The 27,516-nt window shown below is 38.6% G+C and overlaps 1 protein-coding gene across 4 annotated transcripts in view; it reads right to left on the bottom strand.

Annotated features, from left to right (window-relative positions):
* The window catches only part of PGGT1B (protein geranylgeranyltransferase type I subunit beta), a 48,726-nt gene extending 22,104 nt beyond the window's left edge, over positions 1-26,622 (bottom strand). Inside the window, exons 1-6 of one of the 4 annotated variants that reach the window (XM_014461438.2) lie at positions 26,442-26,622; positions 20,460-20,578; positions 15,107-15,174; positions 13,301-13,452; positions 11,686-11,818; positions 5,458-5,503 (exon numbers count right to left, since the gene is read on the bottom strand). In XM_014461438.2, coding sequence (XP_014316924.1) covers positions 5,458-5,503; positions 11,686-11,818; positions 13,301-13,452; positions 15,107-15,174; positions 20,460-20,578; positions 26,442-26,581 — 658 coding nt within the window. In that variant the 5' untranslated portion in view covers positions 26,582-26,622. Of the gene's footprint in view, positions 1-5,457; positions 5,504-11,685; positions 11,819-13,300; positions 13,453-15,106; positions 15,175-20,455; positions 20,579-26,441 lie in introns of all 4 variants that reach the window. The other 3 variants (XM_023747265.1, XM_006081139.3, XM_023747299.1) reach the window with 3 other exon arrangements.
* Between the last annotated feature and the right edge of the window lie 894 nt (positions 26,623-27,516).

Genomic DNA, 27,516 nt, shown 5'->3' with positions numbered 1-27,516 from the left:
AAAAAGCAAAAAAGGCTGAATTTGTGCTATGTTCTTCTGCTAATAATGTAATATTATTTTACATTATTATATTAAAGTGCAATACAAGAAACGCTTCTCATGGTAATGATCTGAATTCCTCAAGTAAAGGTTAAACTATTTTTATTATGCCTTGGTTGAAGAAGGTATGAAAATAACCTTCCTTATCAGAGGCATATACTAGTAAAAGTAAAAATATTAAGGCACAAATAAGAGAAAGATTCCCACCTGAAATTGCTAAAAGTTTGCCACCTAAAACGATATGCTTCAGTTGTATAAATAATTAATGTATGCACAATGTCTCAATCATAAAACATCACAGGAAGGGACCATAGAGATTCTCTTTTAACAACGTTCTTCTTAAGTTCTTCCAGGTGCAGGCCAAAGGTGTCCCCGACTCTGGTTTTTTTATGCTATGATTTACTAATACTTTAAAAGTGTAACACAGTTATAAGTTAACTTACTGCTCCCCTAAGGTTTTACAGCTCAATCTTAAGCATTCTCTTAGTATCTATTTGTATATACCAAATTATCTGAAAAGAAACGAAGTACTCTGAAATGTATAATTTAAGATGGTCAACTAACATATAACTAGATATAAAGTAGAAAGCTAAATAGTTACATAAAGAAGTACACCATTTTATACTTCAATATCACATGAAAAGGGTTAAGTGAGGTAAATTCAAAGAAGCTGAATGCTTAGATGAAATTAAGCCAAAGAGAGTTCACTATTTCTCTTCTGGATTAAGAGTAGAGATATTTTAAAAGAACCATGAAATCAAATTAATTTGTCTGAACTTTTACGTTTATATTATTCATCCAGGGAGAGAAAGAATAGTTTTAATCCTAGGAAATCAGGTAAATCCAATTTGTCCCAAACACCCGAACTGTGCTATTATAAGAAAATCACTAGGATAAATAGAATCATTACATGATCATGGCCTAGAAGGGTATAATGTGCCTGTTTAGCTTTCATGACAAATGGGCTCCAGGCTAAGCAGTAGTTGGAGAAGAGCAGATGAATTAATAAAACAAAGTAACAGTGTATTAAATAATATTTAGATTGCAGAATTATGAAGAAACTTGATTATTACCAAATTGTAGGAGAAGTACATAGCACAAATTCAGCCTTTTTTGCTTTGAGATACAGAGTGGAATACCGGATAAGCTAGTCATTAAATACTTACTGAACAACTATGATATACAAGCACATTAGGAGTAAGACATGAATAAGACATAGTCAGCTTACAATTTAGCAGAGAAGATAAAATAAACTGAGGTAAGTACCATGAAAATGGTATGAACCAAGTATTACAGAAATATAGAAAAGGGAGAAACTGCTCAGGGCTTAGGGGATGGAGGTGGGGAATGACACCAGATGATGAAAAGTTTTCAGAAAATGTGACACTGGAACCAGGCATAGAAAGATGGGTAAAACTCTGAAGGTTAAGAAGAGGGAATCAAGAAAAGGCAGGCGGAGGGGAAGCATTTCAGGCATGCATGCATGAATGAGTGAATGAACTAGCAAAGTCCAGAGGTGAAGAGGCATGAAGGAACACTGGAGAATACATTCTCTCTACAGCCTATAATAAATTCTCTGAGTAAAATGGCAGTAATTATTGCGGTGGTTTTGTACTATAAGAACTTAGCTATGCTAGAACTTCCTGTATGGCCTGAAGTTAGAGAAATCTGTAAGATTTGTAAGATGGAAGTGAAGCAGTAGCCAGTGCCCTGGTTGTTTTTAGGGGCGGCAGGAGACAAAGGCAGAAGTGCTGGCAGATTCCTGCTTGACCTTATTCTCCATATACTTGGAATCCAAGTTTTTCTTACTTCTTGCCCTTGTGACACCAGGCCCATAAACAGATGCAGGAGCAACAGCCCTCCGCAGACTCCTCCACCACAGTCACACTCTGGCAGCTGGACGTGCCTGGCTTCTCAGATTCCCCTGCAAGGTCTCGCTTGCCCACCTGTGCCAGTGCTTCAGGAGGTCTTGTCAGTGACTTTTCCCCAATCCACCAACTACTCATTTTAGGACCTTACTACTCCTCAATCTCCTTCTACAGTGATGGAAAATCTTATTCTTATAATAAATCCTTATTCTTTCATATCCATACAGTTTTGCCTTTCTGAATCTAATACAAAGATGACTACTCTTAGAGGGCTGGTGTCAGGATTAAATGATACTAAATGGTAGCTGGCACAGAGTAGCAGTTAATAAAAAAAAATTATTTTCCTTTTAGTCTGTAGACCAAACATTATAAACTGGTAACTTATGTGGGACATCTGGTGTGACTAGCAAATTACAAAAAAATGATGACAGAACAAGAGATTACACACCCAACATTCTGGATTTCTGGCTTCTCTGGTAGTAGCAATTTCACATTCCTGAATAACAAGGACAGGTTTGGGAAGAAGAAGAGGAGAGGAATGGTTTAAACATGTGCAGCTTGGGATGCTGAAGAGACCGAATGGGGGTTATGTAGCTGAGAAGCAATAGCACATGTTTGGAAACATAGTTTGGATGCCATCAACACAGGGATGATTGATAAACAACCATCTGTTGGTTCATTCAACTGTGTGCCACACATGTTATAGGTGTGGGGATACAATAGTGAATAGAACAGGCCCAAATCTTTATTCTCATGAGGCTTATATTATGTGAGGAGACAGTGAACAAATAGCTAAAATATAAAAAAGTGATATGCAGAAAAAGCCAGAAAGGGGTAGGGTATGAATATGTGGTTGATATGTGATTCTAAATAGGCAGTATGTTGGTGGTTTGCAATTTTACCGTAAACAGGGGGCTTATCCAAAAATATATGAACCCAAACCTAAAGGATGTGAAATAAAGCCAGGTGTATGCAAGGGCTGAGGTTGGAGGAATCTATAAAAAACCCAGCAAGTACAAGAACCCTGAGATTTAGAAAGAAGGAAGTTGGGCTGAGGTAAAGAGGTCAGAGGAAGAAACAAAATGGTGAAGGAGCCAGAAACAACTTGTCAGGAAGCAGGACAAAAAGAATGTGATATTTCAAGAAAGACGGGGCAGAGGTTAATAGCTTCAATAAAGATAAGGAATGAGAAAGAAACTGGATTTGAGATAAAGACCACTCATAACTTTAAAAGAGAAACTTCCTAAGTTACTGAAGCCTCACACAGAAAATTAAAGAACAAGCCATTTTTGTAGAAAGGCAAATAGTATATTTGGACCACTATTCTAAAAAGATTAACAATAGAAAGAGCTCCCTCTCCCTCTAGGGAGCACACCCACGCCTTTCTGTTTCCACCTACTTTTCCCCAGGCGTTACCTTTGCCTTTCTCTCTAAGCTCCAAGGGCTTGTCTTCTACCCCTGTAACTTGTTTCCTGAGCCTACGCAGCCCAGCTGTCTCACTTCTACTACACCTGTCATTTTCTAAATAAACTTTCCCTTATAATTTCCACACACACACAAAAAGATTAACAATAGAAAGAAGAAAAAGGGAGTATACAAAGACTTTGCAGAGAGACCAAATTGCAGGACTACTATTTAGGAAGAGGTTTTACTTACCACTATAGATAGTGATAAAATGAGACAGGGAAGGAAGGCTATACCAAAGTCCTCTAGAATAGTACTTCTCAGCCTATCTAACTTCAGAGCACAAAAAGAACAAGAGTATCTGATATTTGTAGGACATCCTGAGGTGTCCTGAGGAGGGTGCTCCAAGCCAAAGGCCATCTTACCAGGGGCTCCAGACACCCAGAGCTTCTTGGCTGCCACAAAGGCTAAGAGAGCAATAGCTTGGCACACCAAGAACCCATTTATGGTACTGCAGCACTCTGATTAGGAAGCTCTCCTCTAGGGCTTTAGGCCTCAAACCTACCATGGTGAATTTAGAGCTAGAAGAAGGATGTCAACTTTTTGGCATGAATCACAGTCATTGATGATCTTGATGGGTACAATCCTAGGCAAATCGTACTGACTCAAAATCACTACTTGTGTGACTCAGCAAGATTTTTTTCCTGACAGGACCCTTCTCTCTTTCACATTCCACAGAATGTAATCCCAATTTCTTGGGAACAGTGTCTGTCCCACAGGTCTCCTATACTGGTAAGGTGTCTTCTCAGCTAGAGTGCCCATTAACAACCTTTATAATAATGATTACCAGACCCTATCTTTTCAGAAAATTTTTTTTAAATTTTATCTTATTGTTTAAAGTATTACAGACAGTAGTACATATGTCTCCTTTTTTCAGAAATTCTTATAGATGCCAGATTTCCTATTTGGGCTGTAAATATATCCTTCCTTACCAAGTAGTGATGACCAGTGACATAATTGCTACTGCTAGCTTGCCCCAATGCCAATCTCAAACAGACTCAGGCACACACAAGAATTATGGAGTCCTAATTACAATATGGCCTCAGAGGAAAATCCAAGACAGTCTTCTATACAGTTCTAGTGACACACACTACAAATACCTACATCAAAGAGGGAGTAAAGATGTGAGAGAGGGAAAAAGATACCTGATAGGACAAGGTTCCAGGGAAAGTACAAGGATATGGGATTGAGGAATATATACTTAAAAAAATATTTTTATACATGTTTTATAGTTTACAACCCACTTTACCTCATATAATCCTAATAATAAAATAAAAAGACAATTATTTCTACTCTGTTGATGAGGAAACCCTCAGAGATACTAAGTGAGCAGCCAAGATCACACAGCTGGTATCAAGGATGAGACCTGAAAACTGACCTTTTCTTTCCACTGTATCACGCTGGTAGAGGGATGGACACAACAGGTGAGCACAAAAATAAATGCTGTGATGAAGAGGAAACAAGGAGTTCACTCAAAGAGTCTGTTTGATTTAGCCTCTTTCTTTTTTAAAAAGGAGCATGGAAACTTATTTACTTCCACGTGGAAATACTCAGTCTGAAAGAGTTCAGACTACTGATGTGCTGACAAACTAAGTGACTATTATATCTCTATTCTGCTTCTGCCAAAAGTAGGAAAAAATGTGGAAGGAGAGATTATATCAATGTATATATTGAACATGTTATGAGGCAAAATGTTTTATGACTATGACTTAGGATATTTATATTAAAGAAGGTAAATAAAAATCTTTCATTTCTTCATAAATTCACTGATTCATGTTTAATAGACTGCACCTACCCTTCTAGTGTTATGCCAAAGAAGAAAACTTGCTATTTTCTAACAGTATCTTAAAAAATCACCCCAAAATATTTTAATGAAAATTCTGGTCTTAATAATTTATAAATGATTACTGACCTAGAAGAGGTTCAAAGTGGCACAAGAGTGTCAAAAGAAAGAAGTAGGAAGGAAGATGGTCAGGCTGCACCAAGAGCTGAGACAAACTTCTGAGGTCCTCCATGTTGAAGAAACCATGACGTTATTTGAAGAAACAAAAGAAACTACATGTTCATTTATTTTAAGATGCCTTACCATGAGATTCAAGTCCAGCTCCCTGTGCCAACCCATTGTCATAGGACTGAAAAAGAAAAACATTATTTGGTTTAATAGGGAAATAATAATAAATAAGTTGTCATGTTATTTTTTGTCTCCTTTATGTCTTCCAAAATATGCATTCTTTTCACAAATAATAGATGTAGGCATTTTCAAGTACCTGCTTTTGTCTTATTAACAACACCAAATTACTAAATGTATACATTAGGCACATCTGAAAATAGATTATTCAAAGACGGCACCCACATATACAATTTCTACCCAATAAAAAGACCCAACTCTTACTCCTCTCCCACTTGCAAGAATATATGAGCATAAGAAAAATGTAAAGATTTTGTACTCAAAAATCATTATAAACACAAAATAAAATTATTTCAAGGCTTTTAGATAGTGGTGCCTGCCTAAAATTTAATCTCCCTATATCCTACAAAATCAAAACAATACAACTATATAAAAATAAAACCTTAGCAAAGCTAATTTTTTGTTTTAAAGACATGTTCAAGCTTCAAATGACCTATCTATAGAAATACACACATCAAAATCCTAGCAAGTCATCTCTCCCACTCCTGACACTTTTGCAGAGCAAGGGCAATCTGAAAAACAGTGAGGAAGTGAGAGGAGGAGAGATAGTGGCAAGTCTGAGACTGATCTAAACTCACAACTGAAAGAGATAGTCTACTCTAAGTGCAAAATACAGGCAGTCCTTGCTTTGCACAGTTCCAATATGCACAAACTCAAGGTTCCATAGCTTAAATAACACAATATGACTCAAATTTCAGTAACCACTTATACATTAACTATGAGCAATTGCATAAAATACAAACTTGCTGCTAGTTCCTCAGTCCGCAAATCACTACATAAATAACAGATATGCATCATGACAAGTGACCAATCACATCACCCTTTTCAAATCTGTTAGTAATTTGTCACTGCACATGTTATTCAGTTCATGCAGATACAGCAAGTGTCTCTTAGTGATAAATCCACATGACAATTTATAAAAAGAGGTATGATAGTGTCTACCAAAGATGAAAGTGCAGTAAAGAAACGAAAAGAATGAACACTGGAAGTGAAACTGAGATCAAACACAGAGTTATAGAAGAAACAGCTGATCATGAGAATGCTGGCAGTGCTATAGTCAGAAGAACTAAGTAAAGGCAAAATATCTACATGGATGAACAAAGCAGTTGTGTTGAAAAGAATGAAGATATTCTAGAAAAGTGATGCTGGCAAGAAACTTCACATAAAAGGAACTCTGAGAGGTACACAGAGATTCACTGCATTTAATGAAAATGCAAAAGATAAAATGTTGGAAGTTGATACAAACTTATAAAGAAGTATGATCATTTACCAAGACAGAAAAGATGCTTGCTCCACATTGTAAGTTATATAAGAAGACGCAAAGCACTGTCCAAACTACTCTTGATAAATTTTTTTTACAAAGAAAACACTTTAATTCTCAATCTTGCTAATATTTTAAATTACAGTGTACTAAATAAATATTGGCTTTACCATTAAAAAATTCTCTATATATTTATAACTGAGAGTTTTTAATGTTGAAAAAAAAATTGCAAAGGTCATAGAACAATTATAATTTTTCCCTATGAATGATTAAGACCACTTAGTATCACCCTGGCTCAGTGGTTAGAATGTTAGCCCATGGACTGAAGGGTCACAGGTTCGATTCCAGTCAAGGGCACGTATCTAGGTGGCAGGTTTGATCCCTGGCACCAGTTAGGGTGCATTTGGGAGTCAACCAATGCATGTGTCTCTCTCACATCGATGTTTCTCTCTCTCTTTCTCTCCCCTTCCCTTCCATTCTCTTTAAAAATCAATTGGAAAAATATCTTTAGGTGAGATTAACAACAACAACAAAAAAGATCACTTTGTATTATTTTAGTTTGCATGATCATCATTTACAGTCTGGCACGACCATGCAAAGCAAGAACTGCTTGAACTGAAAGAGTTCTGGTAAAACTGAGCACTAACTTTAGGGAAGGGAGTTAAGAGTGTGCAAATCAAGGTGGCAGTATGCAAAGGAAAACTCAAAAGAGCAAAATTTAGAGACTTGGGAAACAAAAAAAACCTCTCTTCCACCAGAAAAATCATAGAACTCACGACCCTTTCCCTATCACTAAAAAAGAAAAAAACAGCCAACACTCATCAAAAAGAAAAATCAAATTTTGTTTCTTTGCATTGAAAAAATGGCAATCAAAGTAGGAATTCTTGAAAGAAAACACAATTCACTAAATGACTAAACAAGGCAAATCTATGCAAAGTAACTAAGCTGAAACACAGCAACTGAAATGAAAACATCTTATACATGAAAATCTGCCCTTCCCTCCCCCCAAAGAGTGATAAAGTGGAAGAAAACTCATACAGCACCCCAAACTCAATTACATATCTTCAAACAAGTTTTGAGAATGTGAAAAGAAAATTTTAAATGAAAACCAGAAAAGGATAATCAGTAAAAAGAAATAAAAAAGAGTTAAATGATTTCAGGAAAGAGAGGGAAGAAAGAAAAAGACAAAATAAATTAAGAAATGAAGACTAAATTACAGGATGCCTAAAGAATAATAGTCTCAAATGAAAAGACAATAAGGGACATTAAAGAAAGACTGAAAATAGCCAAGAGAATAAAAATGAGATAAAGAAGTAAAAAGGGCCAATGAGAAAGTGGTTGAAATGAAAGATAAGCAAAGAAAAAAAAATACACAAATTTGAAATACCTAAAGAAAAAAGCAAATAATAGACTAGAACTAGAGGTCACCAAACCAGGATTGCAGGCTAAATTTGGCCTGTGGTTCTGTTTTATATAGTCCTGGAGTTAAGAAAATGGTCAATCTTACTCATCCTATATAATAAAAGGCTAATATGCAAATAGACCAAAAGGCTGATCCAGCTGTGGGCAAACTATGACCCTCGGGCCGGATCCGGCCCCTTTGAAATGAATAAAACTAAAAAAAAAAAAAAAACCGTACCCTTTTATGTAATGATGTTTACTTTGAATTTATATTAGTTCACACAAACACTCCATCCATGCTTTTGTTCCGGCCCTCTGGTCCAGTTTAAGAACCCATTGTGGCCCTCGAGTCAAAAAGTTTGCCCACCCCTGGGCTGGTCACTATGATGCGCACTGACTACCAGGGGGCAGATGCTCATCGCAGGAGTTGCCCCCTGGTGGTCAGTTTGCTCCCACAGGAAGAGCGCTGCTCAGCCAGAAGCCGGGCTCATGGCTGGCGAGTGCAGCAGTGGTGGAGGGAGCCTCTCCCGCCTCCGCGGCAGTGCTGTCAGCCGGACATCCCCCGAGGGCTCCTGGTCTGCGAGAGGTGCAGGCTGAGCTGAAGGACCCTCCCCCCGAAGTGCACAAATGTCATGCACCGGGCCTCTAGTAATAAAAGCAAATTAAAAAAACACCCACCAGACTGGTAAAAATCAAAGTAAGACAACACATTTCATTGGTGAGGCTGTATGGAAACAGGTACTGTCATACAGTGATGAAAATATAAAGTAGTCTGTACTTTTGGTAAAGAAAATGGGGAATATCTAATAATATTACATATGTATTTAACTTTTGATCAAGCAATTCCACTACTAGGAATTTACCCTAGAGGCATATGCAGAAAATCATATTAATTTCAACATTGTTTGTATTTGGAAAATATGTATTCTACACATAGACTAGCTGAAAGAAACAATGGCATACCATCGTACACAATGGCATACCATTGTACACATGGAATACCATTAATATATCTAAAAAAAGAATGAAGACAATCCCTATGACCTTAGACAGAATGATTTTCAAGCTAGGTTAAGTGAAAAAAGCAAACTGCAATAAAGTATTTATGGTATGGTACCTTTGAGTAAGAAATTGAAAGAGAAATAAAAATATACATATATGCTCATCAAAAAATTATAGGAAACACAAATCAAAAATTAGTAAGAATGGTTACCTACAGAGCGAATGAGAATAAGGTGGTAAACATTGTGGTTAAAAATGGGAGTGGATGATGAAAAGGACAGGAGGTCCCCATGAGTTACAATCTCTGAATAGACATTTTTGTATCGTTCTGACTTTCAGAACCAGGTTAATATTTCATTTTTTAAAAAAAATCCTCAAAGATATGTTTTTATTGATCTTTTAGATGGGAAGTAGAGTTAAGAAAATGGTCAATCTTACTCATCCTAAATAATCCCATACCCGCCCCTATTGAGGATTGAACCCTCAACCTAGGTATGTGCTCTGACCAGGAATCAAACCTGCAACCTTTGGTATATGGGAAAATGCTCTAACTAACTGAGCCACCTGGCCAGGGGAGGTTAATATTTCACATATTAAGTATATAAAATCAACAAACAGTGTGTGTATGTGTATATATGAAGGAGGGGGTATGTCCTAAAAAGGAACCCAAACTGAAACAAACTTGTTTCTCCAATAAATACCAAAATATTAAAGGGGAAAAACAAAAGAAGTAAACTAAGTATTTCTGAAATATAATATTCTGAATATATACCCTCAGGCTCTAAACAAAAAGAATCATTCTGGATAATGAAGCTCTGTCAGTGCCAGAGAAGGGCACTGACAAATGAAAAGAGGAGGATTAAAATGAATCTTGTGATGCTGATTGAAATCTGAAGTATCAGTATAAACTCCTGGTTTTAAATACATAAATAAATAGATACAGAAATAGAAATAGATGTGTTTAAGGGAGCGTCTGTGTATATATACATACATATATACATTTCCTACCTCTGCTTGCTGAGAAAGGGGCTAGATTAGAAGCAATACTGTCCTAATACCAATGAGCACATTGATATTGGGACAAATCCTGGTTTCTAAACCCCACCCTCCAATAAGAAGAACCAGGGCTCCTTGCAGAAATGACTAAGTCCAGAGCTGAGGCTGGAAAAGAAAAAGATGAACCTAGAAATATCTTGTGTCAAAGCAAAGAGATGCTCAAAGAATGAAGGGGTTATGTCAAAAAGGCAAAGAGCTTGCTGAAGGGGTTCTCACTGGCCAAATCTGGGACAATGTGAGCAACAAAATATTTGGAAAGCAATAAACCTGGGAAGCAGCACTTCCATTTATCCAGTTTTATATAAGAGACTAAAAAGTAGAACAAAAAATAATTCTAGCTGAGATTAAGATTTCCTTATAGCTATCGATAAAAAGATTAAATTATATTGTGTGAAAGAATAACATATCTACTTGGTATTCTCCTTAAAATAAACCTTAGATTAAAAAAAAATTACTAAGAAACCAAAAGTGATTAAAAAAATTTATTGTCAGCCCAGTCAATCTTGTTATACTTGGGTCTTGAAAGTCAAAATGGCTTAAGGAACTCACACCTCACATGCAATATAGGAATCATCTCACAAAGGATGCCATAATTTCCCATTATGCTTGGCCAAGGCTCCTCAGTGGTCCCTGCTAGGATGGACTATTAATATTTGCCTTTGAGATTTTACTACTTTCCTGCTTCTAAGGCAGACCATTCTCTTTCTGAAAAATACATAGTTTCTTTTAAAAAAAATATATTTCTTTATTGATTTCAGAGAGAAAGGGAGGAGAGAGAGATAGAAACATCAATGATGAGAGAGAATCATTGATCGGCTGCCTTCTGCTTGCCCCCCACTGGGGATTGAGCCCGCAACCCAGGCATGTATGTGCCCTTGGCCGGAATCGAACCCAGGACCCTTCCATCCGCAGGCTGACGCTTTATCCACTGAGCCAAGCCGGCTAGGGCAATACATAGTTTCTTTAGGTACAATCAGATCACATTTTAATTTTAATGATCAAGGAGAAAATCTGTCCTTGAAGACTATTTCTATATGACTGGTCTAAAATATGACATACCCAGAAAGCAATCTTATTACCCTTATTTCCAAACTCTTGCTGGAAGAGATGAGGCATGCAATAGCCCCAATATACCAACAATAACAACATTTTAAAAAGTCAATTTAGTCCTGGCCAGCATGGCTCAGTTGGTTGAGTGTCGTCCCGTGCACCAAGAGGTCCCCAGTTTGATTCCCAGTCAGGCACATGGCCTGGTTGTGGGCTCAATCACCAGTAGGAGGTGTGCAGGAGGCAGCCAATTGATGTTTCTCTCTCATCGATGTTTCTCTTTCTCTCTATCTCCCTTCCTCTCTCTCTAAAATTAATAAAAACATATTTTAAAAAGTCAATTTAGCCACACAACTCACCATACTTCTCCTAATATAGTTGATGGCTTTCTTCATATCCATGCCAGACCAATTGTTGAGCATATAGCAAATACAGGAAGCACAGTATACAAATCGCATGTCATTTTCACTGCCTTCAGGTACTGCACAAAAACTGAAAACAATAATAAGATTTACTATTAACATTGTACAATAAATTTTATTTATTTTTTTGCAGGGGAGTTAGAAACACCTACTTCACATCTTTAGTCACAGAAAAATCTATCACAAATAGGATTTAAAAATCTAAAAACAGATTTAAAAACCACATACTATTTGTATTGTTCAATAAAGAATAGGTCTATTAACTTGAATAATATAAAACTATCTCTACATCATTACTCCAAAGTTCTGATTTCTGGGTAGTTTTACATACTACCACAGTTATTCCTCCCAGATGCCACCAGTCAGAGTAAGTTGCTCTCAGCCAGAAACAGCTATGGCACACTATGGTAGAGAATTAATGGCAAAAAAAAAGTAGCAGTTAAAATCTGGAACCTATTGGGTAGTAAGAAATTCCCAAACCCAAGTTTTGCTATGTGGAATTTCTTCTAACTATGGTGTGTGTGTGTGTGTGTGTGTGTGTGTGTATAGACAATCAGTAATTAGTTTTTTGATCATGGTATTTTAACTTAATTTTTATCTATTTAATTAGTTTTAGAGAGGTAATCGCCTGTCTCTTATCTATTCCTTTATTTATACACTAGAGGCCCAGTGCACGGATTCGTGCACTGGTGGGGTCCCTTGGCCTGGCCTGCAGAGATCGGGCCGAAACCAGCTCTCCAACATCCCCTGAGGGGTCCTGGATTGCGAGAGGGCGGTTCTCAGGTGATGCACCCCAGAATCAGGTTCCCTCCTCTCTGGTTCTGGGTGCATCACCCGAGAACCACAGCTGCCAAATCACCACAGCTTGGCAGCTCCTGCATTGAGCATCTGCCCCCTGGTGGTCAGTGCGCGTCATAGCTACTGGTTGGATGGTCGAATGGTCACTTAGGCTTTTATATATATAGATAAGGATAAGGTAGCAGTAAACAGACTGTGCGGAAGTATTGAGAAATTAGCCACATGTACCTGATGACATAAATGTTTAGTATTATAGTATTTCCAACTAATGTCAATTTATGTTATATGTTGACATTAATTTTCCCCTCATTAAGAACTGGATTTTAAAAATACTGACAGGAAAACAGAGATAATAGTAGATGGGACAGAGAAATAACAACACAGCAGCAATTGTTTGCAAAGTCTTTTGTTTAGATAGTATAGCTACTGCTTTATCACTTCCTGGGCTTAAAAAAGTTTCACCGTAAAACTCTAGGAAAACTCTTCTTTAGTTAGATACACCCCACGAACCATCAAATATTAATGAACTCATTAACTTCTTTTTCTATCCTTTAAAAATGTCATGAAAACTACCTACACTAGAATATTCAATGCTCATCCCTTTCTCCTCCTATCACTGTCTTAAGGAATAAAAGTTCAGACTAATAATAATTTGTGATAAACTATAAAGTTCTAGTATAATGTTATATTCATTTCCTTTAGTTTCAAAAGACTTTCCTTTAAAAAAAAATAAATAAAAAAGAATGACCCATACCTTCCATCTTCCAGCTGAAGAGCTCTCAAACCTGCTAAGCAAGCTTCTTTATTTACTCGGCTTAGATCGTCTCCAAGAATAACTAAGCATGAAAGACCAGTGTAGGTCATTGCTATGTGGCCACTGTCATAAGGATGAGCTGTTCCAGGATTCTGAATTAAAATTGAATATGTTAATTAGTAAAATGAAATAAAAACTTATTTCATTAAACAATTTCAGTAAACAGGTAAAATTAAAATGTTGTCTATACTAATTTGTATAGACATCTGATTGAGAAAAGCAAACATCAACTTTATATATATTCAGTTTATAAATCCTTTGTTTTCAGAATCCCTGCTAAAAGCAATGGGCACACATGGTTGGAGACACCTTGGCAAATTCATTACTGTGACATAGGCAAGTAGTCTATGGCTAAAGGCAGAGGAAAAAAGTTGAAGTAGTGCCTCTATCAAATTATGTCATCTTCTCCAAAATCACTGCTATTTTTTCCCAAAATTTTGAAGCAGATGATAGCAAAACTTGCAGCATGCCATTTACCTTCAGATTGCAACTGGATATAAACCTTAGCATACTCAATGTAGCCAGATACTAACTTGTAACCATTATAGGAGCAAGAAAATAGTTTCTATTTTGTGAAACCCCTTTTGACAAAATGATGTTTTGCTATCCCTAATGTAGAAAAATACTGCTATTTTGTGCACAGATGAAACATCTAAAAAGCCTGTGCTGGGTCTACTTCTTTGAAGAAAAAAAAAAAAGCTTTCCACTTTGTTAGGACTCACTGTTTTCTACACCTGCATGTGCTGGTACCAAAGCCTATGGCTATAATGCTGAAGATATTTTGCCTATTGCCACAAAGGTCAACAAATTCATCACTACTTAGGTCTTTAATTACTGCCCTAGTAAACGAGTTTTTCTTTTATTACTAAGAAATGAGAACCAAATATAAAATCCTTCTCTACACATACAAGTTCATGGGCTTCTTAGAGAGCAAGTATCCAGCACTTGAGTGCTTTATTTTCATTTTCTCCAGGGAATCACTAATAATTAACACACACAAAAAATAGTAAAAGAGAAAATTTTTGTGACAATAGGAATCTCAGTGTATATATATTGTACATTCTTCCAGTAAGTAAGGTGGGCATAGCTTTCCCTTAAAGAATTCAGTTCATGCCCTCATTGGTTTGGCTCAGTGGATAGAGTGTCAGCTTGTGGCCTGAAAATTCCCAGGTTTGATTCTAGTCAAGGGCACATGCCCGGGTTGTGGGCTCAATCCCCAGTGTGGGGTGTGCAGGAGGCAGCCAATCAATGATTCTCTCTCATCATTGATGTTTCTCTTTCTCTCTCCCTTCCTCTCTGAAATCAATAAAATATATTTTTTTAAAAAAAGAGTTCAGTTTATAATATACATACTAGAGGCCCAGTGCAGGAAATTTGTGCACTTGGGGGAGGGGGGAGTCTCTCAGCATGACCTGCGCTCTCTTGCAGTCTGGGAGGCCTCAGGGGATGTCCGACTGACAGCTTAGGCCCACTCCCCGCTCCCCCCCCATGGGAGCGCACTGACAACCAGGGGGCAGCTATGTTGACCATATGCCCCCTGGTGGTCAGTGCGTGTCATAGTGACTGGTCATTCCACTGTTCGGTCAATTTACATATTAGCCTTTTATTATATAGGAAGGATTAGACAGTTTTCAGCCATATTGAAACTGGGAAGCTTGGTTCTTTCTGTATCCTGGCTTAGTATTCTTTCTCACTAAAATCTCCCCAACCTCCTCTCTCTTTCCTCTTGACCCAAACAGAACTGACCTTTGATGGATTGAATGGAATACCCAGGTATGAAGAGCCTCGGAAACCACAGCGATTTAGATTTGACCCTAGAAAATAAAAACTTAGACTTATTTAAAGTATCCCTTACTTTTGTACAGATGCTAAACCAGTTCAATTATACAATCATTCAGAGACTATTTTAGTACCAAAACTTTGTCACTATCTCCATTTTCATGCTAGCTAATGCTGAATGCTTACTATGTGCCAGGTCTCTCCTAGGTACTTTATAGAAATTTCCTCATTTAATTTCCAAACCAGTCAGGATGAAATAATGATTTTCTACCATGTACCTTTAGTTTACAACCCACCTCGCTATTACAAAATGCTTTTCTACTTTTCCTATTTGACCATTTTTCATGTGATCAACATATTCAATCCCTCATTCTACAGAACTGAAAGCAGAAACCCAGAAGTGACATGTTCAATGTAACTGTTGGTTAGTAACACAAAAGGATCTAGAATCCCAACTTCCCATCCAGTGTCTTTACTTTAACTCATTGCTCTTTACAGAGGAGCAAGCTAAAGATATAAACTGATCAGGTCACAGAAAATATATGTGCTTTGTATTTTAGTATTAGACAGACCTCATTCTGAGTCTAATAACCCACTTTTCTTTGAAGTATATAGAACACTATAAGTTGGCAATTAGTGTCTCTCTACTCATTCAAAATGTTTACTCATACAATTTTTTTTTCTAAAATTTTTCATATTTCAAGGTATCAATGGAATATAATTGGGAACTTAAGAATATAGTTACATTCATAAAAAGAGAACTCTTGTGCACTGTCGTTGGTGGGAATGTAAAGTGGTACTGCCACTATAGAAAACAATATGAAGGTTCCTAAAAAAATTTAAAAATAGAATTACTATATGATCCAGCAATTCTACTTTTGGGTATATAGCCAAAAAAAAAAATGACATCATTATCTCAACAAGATACAGTATATGTACTCTCATGTTCACTGCAGCATTATTCACAATAACCGATCTAAATATCCATTAACAGATAAATGGATAAAGAAAATGTCTCTCTCTCTACACACACACACACACACACACACACACACACACACTCGCGCAGAGGGCTATTATTAAGTCATCAAAAAGAAGGAAATCCTGCCTTTTGCAATAATATGGATGGGCCTTGAGGGCATTGTGCTAAGTGAAACAAGTTAGAGAAAGACAAATACTGTTCTCACTTATATGTGAAATATAAAAAAGCTGAAATCGTAGAAATAGTAGATAGTGGTTTTCAGGGACTGTGTGTATGTGTGTGTGTGTGTGTGTGTGTGTGTGTGTGTGTGTGGTGAGGGGGGGAAGTGGGGACTGGGAAGTGAGTTAGGGATAAGTAGGGAGATGTTGGCCAAAGCATACAAACTTGTAAGACAAGTTCTAGGGATCTAATATACAGCTTGATGACTATAGTTAACAGTACTGTACTGTATATTTGAAAGTTAAGAGAGAAGGTCTTAAGTGTTATTGCCACACAGACACAAAAAAGGTAATTATGTGACGGGATAGAGGTATTAACTAACCTTATGTAGTAATCATTTTGTAACATATACATGCATCAAAATCAGCAGTTGTACCCATATCTCAATAAAACTGGAATAAAGTAAATTTTAAAAAATATAAAATTAAAAAATGGTCACACCCACAATAAGAAAATAATTATAGTTTTGATAGCTATTAGAAAATCAGCATGGTACACATATCAGGTAGGAATGTAGTATCAACAGGCTGGACATGTAGAGCTAATAAAAAATCAAGTTGATTTAAAAATAGGCTCTGATCTGAGGAAACCAGCTTCATATTTCTTATGACTGGTACATGACTAATTCATAATAACTGGTTTTTACTCTTCTATTCTTTAAATCAGGTACTATTCTCTATTCAGCTTTATATCCCTAAAATACATAGAATAGTATCTTATACATTAATTCTTTGAACAATTTAGGAAACCTTACCCACACATTTAAAACTCTCCACCAAGCATCTTCTCCCATTAACAAAAAATAAAAAAAAAAGATTATCTAATGGTGACAATAATTTTGATGAACATGGTTCTCTTATCCTTGCTGAAGACTTTTAAACTGGTAAGCACTTAAGCCTTGCCATTATATAAGGACCCATAAAAATGCTCATACCCCCTTTAATCCAGTAATGATACATCATGTGCACAGAAACACTTGCTGCAGTATTATAATGGTGAAAATTTAGAATAAATAAATACTCTCAAAAGTTTTACATTTTACTGGTTTATAACTTTTTGTTTTTTAAAGGACTCCAATTGTAGTGTCTTTACAATGCTTGGCAGATAGTTGGAGGTGGGCCGGGTGGGAGCTGGAGGTGGGCCGGGTGGGAGCTGGAGGTGGGTGTCTATTATGATATATTGCTATTTAAACTGCTTTCATGTAACAAAATAAACTAGTTTGACTTTATGGCTCTAACATGGTGTAGGATCACCAGATCAGTGGTTCTCCATTCTTACTGTGTATCACACAGGGATTGTTGGACAGGTCAAAGATAACAGACTGTATATACTCAAAGGAATACTATACTCCTATTAAAGTAATAATTAGGGGGAACTATGCAGCAACATGGAGAAATACATACTGCCAAGAGAAAATTTAAAAATATGTGCATTATGCTTATAATTAAACAAATGGTACTTATCATCAAAGCTCAGAAGAGAATAAACAAAATAGACACTGGATGATGGCAAGTTAGGATACTAGGTCCTTTTTTGTTACTAAGCAAATGTTAAGTATAAACTTCCCATTTATTCTAAATTTACAACTGGATGCATACTCAGGGCATAGTTTAAAATTCTTTGGAGATTATTAAATGGCACCATCTAGTGTTCCTATTCAGTAGTGGCAAAGCAAAATGAAAGGTCTGGCTGCCTAACAGACTCAATTGTATAGCTTCAAATAAATAGATGATTCTTAGGTCCTAACCCAAGCCCACATCAAAGCCCCAAGAATTGGGCCTGGACAATCATATAAAAAAAGAAAAAACAATTCCATGACACTATTTTTTAAAAAATATATATTTTATTGATTTTTTTACAGAGAGGAAGGGAGAAGGAGAGGAATAGAGAGTTAGAAACATCGATGAGAGAAAAACATTGATTAGGCTGCTTCCTGCACACTCCCTACTGGGGATGTGCCGGCAACCAAGGTACATGCCCTTGACCGGAACTGAACCTGGGACCTTTCAGTCTGCAGGCCGACGCTCTATCCACTGAGCCAAACCAGTTAGGGCTCCATGACACTATTAATGGTGGTCATGCCACTTAAATATAATTCAAAAGTGATTCGGTCATTTTCCTAACTTTCTAATCCCGATTTTAAAAGTTAGGTTTTTGCACTAAGCAAACAGAATTCAAGTGAAGAATATGGCAATTTTTATGTAAAATTTCACATTTATATTTTATGACTACGGAAATAATTCTTCACAGGTCTCAAGAAACACAAGGTTTTCTAGTAAAAAAACACACCTCATACAACCTTTTTCAGGATGTCAAGAGAGACACAGACAAGGCAAATGTAATATTCAATAGCTTAAAAATGTTTTTGTAAATACCTATTTTCTAAATTTCACAGATTAGTTTTAGAATCGGACCTAGACCAATGAAAGAAAAGGCAGGTGAAAGACTTTCTTTCATAGAAATTAGAGATTTAACAGTGTTTCATCCAACAAAATAGTAAATTGAGAATTTAGAATTACAGTTGGACCGTAAAAAGATTTGTGGTGTGGCCCATCGGACACTATGACTAAGGACAGTTTGGACCATAAACCAACCACTGTGGGATCTTTGCAATAAACTCTTGATCACAGTGCTTCCAAAAAGGTGCTCTACAATTTTTTAAACTTGCAACATGCTCGAGTTAGCCACAGGAATTATATTTACATTTTAAGCATATTATTTTAAAAAGGCAACAATCTGCCCTTGCCAGTTTGGCTCAGTGGACAGAGCATCAGCCCTAGGACTGAAGGGTCCTCAGCTGGATTCCAATCAAGGGCACTTACCTCAGTTGCAAGCTCAATTCCGTGCGGGAAGCAACCAGTCGATATGTCTTTCTCACATCGATGTTTCTCTCTCTTTGGCTCTACCTCTCCCTTACACTCTCTTTAAAAATCAATGGAAAAATATCCTTGGGTGAGGATTAAAATTTTTTGTTAAAAAAATAAAAGGCAACAATTTGACTGAAAAATCTACTAAAAATAAAATCATTAAGCAATTTACCTTTTAATATTAAACCACCTTATCTACATTCCTAAACACTTAATCGTAATATTTTATGAGATCTATTAACGGACAGATACCAGTAATGAAAATAACAAAGGACTAGACAACAGAAAACTGTATTCTAATTTTGCCTCTAGCCTTAACTAGCTATAATATTGTGGACAAATGACTAATCTCTCTGGAACTTAATATCCTCATTTGTAAAATGATGAACTATAATATCCCTTGCTCTATACTAGCTTAAAATTCTCTAGTTGTGCCCCTGATCAGAGAAAGGGGCACACAATTCCCAGCCTGATCCCTTGTGTTTCTTAAATACTTGCACAGGTTGATAAGAAGGGTCCCAAGCCTCCAATGGTCTGAACACACACGAATTACTAGGATACCACTACAGTCTTTACAACTCTGGAGTTAAGTGGAAGGTCAGGGTTAATTTTGATTAATTATTCACAATGTTCTTGAGTGCCATACATGGCAGTCTCCACTAGGGACCTATTTATATATATACTTCAAAGCAGCATTGGGACTCTGAGTCAGAAGCCTGGGATTTCATGCTGGCTCTACTATTTAACATGTATGTGGCCTCTGTAACCATTTGTATACCATAAGCATCTATAGATGCAAGCAGTGGACCTTTTTAAATTAAATTCAAAATATCGTGGCAGTTAACTGGTTAATCACTCCACCTCTCATTTTCCTCTTTTGGGACAGGCAGATCAAATTTAATAAAGTATTTGACAATGCTTTCGAAAATTATAAAATCTTAATTTCTGCCAATATCAAATACAAATAATCAACAAGCAGTCATCAATGTGGAAGTGCACAACACAGGATGGTGTCACAACTGTGAATCTTTTAATCCCAGACAACTCTAAATTATTCTCCCAAAAGAGTAAATATTAGACTTGTTAAGTGTTATACTTGAACAAAATGGAGTGTTGCATTACAATAAAAACATAGGTGAATAAAATGTATTAATAGTTTATGAATAAATATAAAGACATGCCAATCCAACAACACATGTAATGCCAGGTACAACTAGTGACACTAAAAATAAAATGCTAAAAACTCACTCACTGTCTTCTGTGGGAAGGACCTGCAGGGAGTAAATCCACTCTATTATATCATCTTTGTTCACCACATCTAAGGAATCCAACATATCCAGCCCAGAGAGCGCAAAAAATGCAATTGTCAACCTAAAAGAAAAAAAAAAGTAAGATTCCATCTTTACTAAGGAACCACTGAAGTCTTCCTGATTCAAAAACATAATAAATTCATTCTAATTTTCCAATAATTTAAACAAACCTCCCATCTTGCAAAAGTAAAAACCTCCAATATATTCTCATAATTTAGTAATATCAATCAAACCTCTGCTTCAATTTTTAAAAAAGGGATATTGTGGGGTTAAAAACTAACCCCACTCATCTGAATTTATTGAAGCCAGTATATTGGTAATATACCGAAGGCTAAAAGTAGACTTAAAAAAGAGAATTCCCCACACTTGTTCAGTACAAATAAAGTCAAAAGCCTGGAAAAATATATAAAAATCTCAATTTTTACTAATTTGCCAAAAGTAATTATGCTTATCGCTGCTGCTTAAATCTTAAAAAATGTTAGAATAAATCAATTTTTATTCAAATTTGTTTACAAATAATGTCATCTCTTAGAAAAAACTTATAATGAATTTTGGAAAGAACACATTAAAAAATACAAATGCATTTCAAATCCATTCTCCCAAAGAGATCATTCTTTGATGGAATGAAAAACTATAAGACAGCACTCATTCCAAGACTGTGTACTAAATCAGAAACCTAAACCTTATACTTTCATATAAAAACACTACCTTAGTGATTGCTTTTCACATAAAGAGCTTGCTATATGTTGACATTAATTTCTGACCATGCCAGAGTTCTCAAGCAGTCCTAAAACTCTGAGAGGAAGAAAATTAAACAGGCCACAGGAAATAGAAAGGAATTTTGGGCTGTGGGCCTCTGGGAGAAATAATGTAGGATTTTATGTTGACCAGATGACTGCTACTTGGAGTATAGATTGCTGTGCAACCTGCCCTGTTGCAGGTATACAGAGAGGTAATCTTGTCATGTGTGTACCTAAAATCAGTCCAATGAGGTTATTTTTATTTTATTATTTCTTTGGAGGACGTTTCTCTATTCTTTCTTTTTCCTAAAATTGAACTCTGAGTATGTAGTCTGAAAAACCAAAGCAAGCCAAGTCTTCCTGCCTCTTCTACTCTGAACAATACATATAAAAGGTAATCTTACATGAATGAAAAAGTAACATTTTTGTCCCTATATCAAATCACTTCACCAGTGGAGCATAAATGATCTCAAAATTTTCAGGCTTAAAAACAAAGCTCACAATCCAAGATTTAATATCCACTTTAGTTGACTAGTAACTACTTTTCAGAAGCTAATATAAAAGAAAAACCTCAGGTAAAACAACAAACAATATACATTTGAATTTTCATAGAGCAATTATTACTAGAAAAGTAAAAATTAATTATTCTTATTTGTCAACAAAGGGAAAAAGGGAAATGAAATAATTTTGCCAAAATGGCGGGTCAGAAAATAAGCATCTAAATGCTAGGTCCAATATTAGCCTTCTTTAGAGTCAACTGTTTTATCTCTATCAGTAAAACGGAATGAACACAGAACACCTGAATCATTGGTTTACTACCATATCCCCACACATAGGCACTCAATAAATGTCTGTGGAATTGAACTGCAGTACTGGATAAGAATAACGTCTTTGTCAACACACTGTTTTATCTTAAAACTCTAGTATCAGCAGAAATTTTGTGACCAATCACCTTTGCTTAAAAGATTGGAGCTTCTCCACAAGTATCTTAAAGTCAGTATGAATCATATACACCACAAAAGCTAACCTAAGAAAAGACTGTAAGTCAGGAAACAGAAAAACTGAAAACTTTTTAAAAATCACTACAAAAACTGATATGTACAGATTGTTTTTTAAAAAATATATATATTTTTATTGATTTTTAGAGAGAGAGAGAAAAGGAGAGGGAGAGAGAAACATTGGCTGCCTTGAACCAGCAATGTTTCAGTGCACAGGACGCCCAATCAACTGAGCCACACCGGCCAGGGTTGTACAGATTATCTTAAATGTATTATTAACTGAGCCATAAGAAACCAAAAATGATTTTTAAAAATTCTACTCAAGTGACAAACACGAGGCATAAAATATATGTAATTAATATCTCTTAACTAATGCAATGTACCATATTATATATCTATTATCTAATATGTAATGCCTGGTGTAGATCCTAAGATTATACTACTGTTATTAAATCAAGTATTAAATTGGATGTTAAACCAAACATTTTTTGCTGTTTTACTTACACTATGATCAGGATTACACAATTTACTGTCAATATGCATTAGTCTATGTGGTTTTGTCTATGCTGAAATTTTAAAGGGTAAACCAAACACACCTTCATTTTGAAAATCCAACCACAGACCTATAATAACAGCTACAAAGTTCAACAATCAAAATAGGATGAAAGATTTTTTTTATCCAAATGCTATGAATTCACATAAAATTAATCCCAATAAGATAAGTGTTTATCAAAATATTTCTTAACATCCTATATCATACGATTTTGGAACTCTTTTTAAAAAATTAAATTTATTGAGGTAACATTGGTTAATGATCTACACTAATAAAAGAGAAACATGCAAATTGGTGTCACTCCGCTACCCTTCCCATTGGCTAATCAGGGCGATATGCAAATTAACTGCCAGCCAAGATGGCGGCCGGCAGCCAGGCAGCTAGAAGCTAACAGGAGGCTTGCTTGCTTCAGTGACAGAGGACTCCAACGTTCCCCGCCTGCCGCTGCCGAACTCTGAGCTTGCAGTTTGAAACATTGTTACAAATATAGAAGCTAAACAAAACCCCAGAAACCTGCTTTCAGCCAGCCAGGCCTCAGAGCTGGAGTTGAAACAGTGTTTCGATTATAGAACCCAAACAAACCAGATACCTGCTTTCAGCAGCCGAGGCCTCAGAGCTGGAGCCAAGCCTCAGAGCTAAAGATGGCCCAGAATAAAAAAAAAAAAAAAAAGGAGCGGTTGGGAGCTTCAGTCACCCGCCAGCCTGAAAACAGCCCTCAGCCCCTCACCCAGACTGGCCAGGCACCCCAGTGGGGTCCCCTACCCTGAAGGGGGTGTGACCAGCTGCAAACAGCCATCAGCCCCTCACCCAGGCTGGCCAGGCACCCAAACGGGACCCCACCCTGATCCAGGACACCCTTCAGGGCAAACCAGCCGGCCCCCACCCGTGCACCAGGCCTCTATCCTATATAGTAAAAGGGTAATATGCCTCCCAGCACCGGGATCAGCATGACAGGGCTCAGCGCCCAAACCCCCTGATTGCCCTGTGGCTCTGTGTGTGACAGGGGGCGGGGCCACAACCTCCCTATCCGCCCTGCTCTGTTCGTGACAGGGGAAGGCGCCCCAGCCCCCTGATCAGTCCTGCTCTGTGCCTGATAGGGGGGAGCTCCCCACCCCCCTGATCACCCTGCGGCTCTGTGTGTGACAGGGTGCGGCGCCCCAACCCCCTGATCGGCCCTGCTCTGTGTGTGACAGGGTGCGGCGCCCCAACCCCGCCCCCCCCCCCAGGACCTGCTCTGTGTGTGACGGGGTAAAGCCATAACCTCCCCATCGGCCCTGCCCTGAGTGTGACAGGGGGCGGTGCAGCGCCCCAACCCCCTGATCCGCCCTGCTCTGTGTGTGACAGGGGGCGGTGCCCCAACTCCCCTATCAGCCCTACTCTGTGAGTGACAGGGGGGAGCTCCTCAACCCCCTGATCGGCCCTGCTCTGTGTGTGACGGGGGGAGCTCCCCAATCCCCTGATCGACCCTGCTTCTGTGCGTGACAGGGTATGGAGCCCCAACCCCCCTGATGGGCCCTGCTCTGTGAGTGACAGGGGGCAGCGCCCCAACCCCCTGATTGGCCCTGCTTCTGTGCTTGACAGGGGGTGGCGCCGCAACCTCCCCATCGACCCTGCCTTGAAGTGTGGACAGGGGGCGGGTGCCCCCAACCCCCCCAATCAGCCCTACCCTGAGCGTGACTGGAGGGTGGCATCCCAAACCTCCCAAATCCGCCCTGCTCTGTGTGTGACAGGGGGCAGTGCCCCAATCCCCCACCTCTTGCCCTGCTCTGAGCCTGACCAGGGGCTGCACCTAGGGATTGGGCCTGCCCTCTGCCACCCGGGAGCAGGCCTAAGCCAGCAGGTCGTTATCTCCCGAGGGGTACCAGACTGCCAGAGGGCACAGGCCGGGCTGAGGACCCCCCCCCCCCACCCCCGCCCGTGCACAAATTTTTGTGCACCGGGCCTCTAGTATTATATAAATGGAAATCTTAAGTATAGGCATGGGCTCTGCTAGTCAATCAATACTGATGGATACAGAAAGGCATATAAATAATGTTTTACCCTTTTTGAACAAGAATCTGTTCATCTCTCAGGGCTCAGCTTACATTATTCAATAAATATTTATTTAATGCTTCTCATGTGCCCAAAACTGCTCAATGTCCCAGTACAAAGCTGTCCACTAAGATTTTCTGAGATGACAGAAAGAGAAGCAAAAGCCATTGCCAATGTGGTGACTGAGCATTTGAACTACAGTGGCTACTGTAAACAGAATGGAATTTTAAATTTAATTTAATTTTAATTAATTCAAATTTAAATAGTCAAAGGTGGCTAATGGCCAGCATATTGGACAGGGCACCCCTAGTGTTAAATAAACAAGATAGACAAAGACCCTACCTTCATGAAGTTTACAATCCAGTATGAAAAAAATATATTAAACAAATAAGCCAATAAATGTATAATTTCGGGTGGTGGCTGGAAGTGGTGTCTTTTGGAAAGGGTGATTAGAGAAGGCATCTCTAAAGAAATCTGGATTAGGTACTGCCCTTCCGATAAGCTCCCATGAATCCTACCTACACTAATAGCACTGAACTCTATTGAAACTGCTTGCTTATCTTGGTCAGCTGTATTCCAGCACCTAACATACTAATAAATGTTTCCTGAACAGTATGCAGAAATAATCTATAAAACTTACAAAACTGACCCAGACACTGTTCAAAACACATCAAAGACCCAGAGTTCAGAAAATGTGGAGAGAGATCAGAGCAAAAACCACCTGCTCTTCCCATGCAGTCTCACGCAGCTTTGGAGCCTCACCTCAAACAGCAATGCAGAGCAGACTCCCCCTCCTCCCGTCCTTCCCGTCCCCAGACTTTTCCTCGGAATGACTAATTCACAGTTTCTCAGCCTCTGCCAGATCACACTCTCACTGCAAATACCCTCTCCCAGGCTGCTTCAAGCAGCACTGCACCTCCTTCGCCAACCTTCTCTATCACTAGATTTCCAGTTCCTGGAAAGTTCATTTCTACTCAAACCTCAGAGGATCTCTGCTGCTCCTATACATCAAACACAAGACAGTCGTTCGGTTACGAGTTAATGCGTCCAATACATGGTAAAGGATGGAAACAGACTTGTAGTGATGATGGCCCAAGAGCATATACAGATATCGAGTTATAATGCCGAACACCTGAAATTTGTATGTTATTAACCAATGCTACCTCGGTTTAAAAAAAAAAAAAAGAGCCAATGAATTGGGAAAGGGCAACACAGGAGAGGCTGTTTATCTAAAATATGATGACAAACGCTTTGTCTTTTTCCTTTTATCCTCGAAAGTGATGAGGCCGGGAAGACGGAGTGAAAAAGCTCGGAGTGGACAGGGTACATGGTCGGGAAGTGAAAAAGGCGGAAACTGCAGCCTGCCAAAGCCCTAGCGTACAGCTCCCCGAGCCTCTCGCCGCAGCTCGGAGGGAAGAGAGTGCTCACAGGGCCAGCGCAGAGGGGAGGCGCGGGGCAGGGGCAGGGGCAGGGGCAGGGGCAGGGGCAGGGGCAGGGGCAGGGCAGCCCCCCGCCGCGCCTACTTAGCGGGCCGGCTCCGCGGCGGAACAGCGCCGGGGCCCGGACCCCGGGCCGGCCCGGTTGACTGTGGCCACCAGTTACCTGCTGGTCTCCAGCGAAGAATAGCGCTCCGGCAAAACCTGGAGGCAGCGCTGGAAGAACCGCACGTGCCGGTCCCGCAGGAAATCCAGCCGCTCGCCTTCGCAGTCCCCCGCCAGCTGCCCGTCCTCCGCGGCCGCCATGCTGCTGCGGAAGCGACGCCGGCCGTGACCCGGAAGCACTTGGCGAGCGGCGCGAGGGAGTCCCGAGGAGCTGAACTGGGTGGACTTACTGGAGACGCCGTCACTGGGAAGTCCGACGCCGCCCTTGATCGCCGGATTTCTTCTTAGGAAGAGCACGACCCACCTTTCCTACTCTAAACCCCAAAGCTTCGGCAACACCTCGCCAGCCTCAAGTTCGGCCCACAAATCTCTCTCGTACTCTTACCCTCCTTCGGCCTTTGGGAGGAAGCGCAATGTCCATAGTTTCAAGTGCTTGCTGAGAACATCAGGCCCCAAAGGTCACGAGGCGGGTATATATGAAAACAGGAGCGGCTCGATAGAAATGTTCCAACAGACTCATGCGGGGGGTGGGGGGACACGACAGTTTTAAGCTGAATGGATACGTTACTAAACCTACAGTTCAATCTGTGGATATAAATAAATGTTTAGTAAGTGATTACTGACACTACAAAAGTTGAGTCGTTCCCAGTTCTCGAGAATATCAGAAATCACGTTTAAATATATCTAAATGCAATATGCATGCACAACATATATTCACACAGGTGACTGCGTTTTTCTTTTACAAGTTTTAAGTTTTACTCTTTGAGTCAATGTTTTGACTTCATCACTGTTTTATCAATTTGCAACAGCAAGGAAGCTCCACCTATTCTCCAACTACCCATATACTAAAAACAAATCACATGTTACTATTTTTTCAAAAAGAGGGATTTAAGTTGCTTCAGCATTTCCCTTTAAAACTTCATAACGAAATGTTGAGAGAAAAAGAAATCCACCCAAGGATCAGGCCTAAACAAGATATTTTTGTTTTGTTTTATAATCAATTAAGCTAATAGAAGTTTGGGTATAATTTTAATTAATAGCTTTGTTAGAAAATTTATTTCATGGAGTGTATCACG

The sequence above is a fragment of the Myotis lucifugus genome, unplaced genomic scaffold (assembly GCF_000147115.1).
Source record: "Myotis lucifugus unplaced genomic scaffold, Myoluc2.0 scaffold_0, whole genome shotgun sequence".
Lineage (NCBI taxonomy): Eukaryota > Metazoa > Chordata > Mammalia > Chiroptera > Vespertilionidae > Myotis > Myotis lucifugus.
Note: the sequence above shows the minus strand (reverse complement) of the source record. Positions and strands in the feature narration are given on the sequence as shown.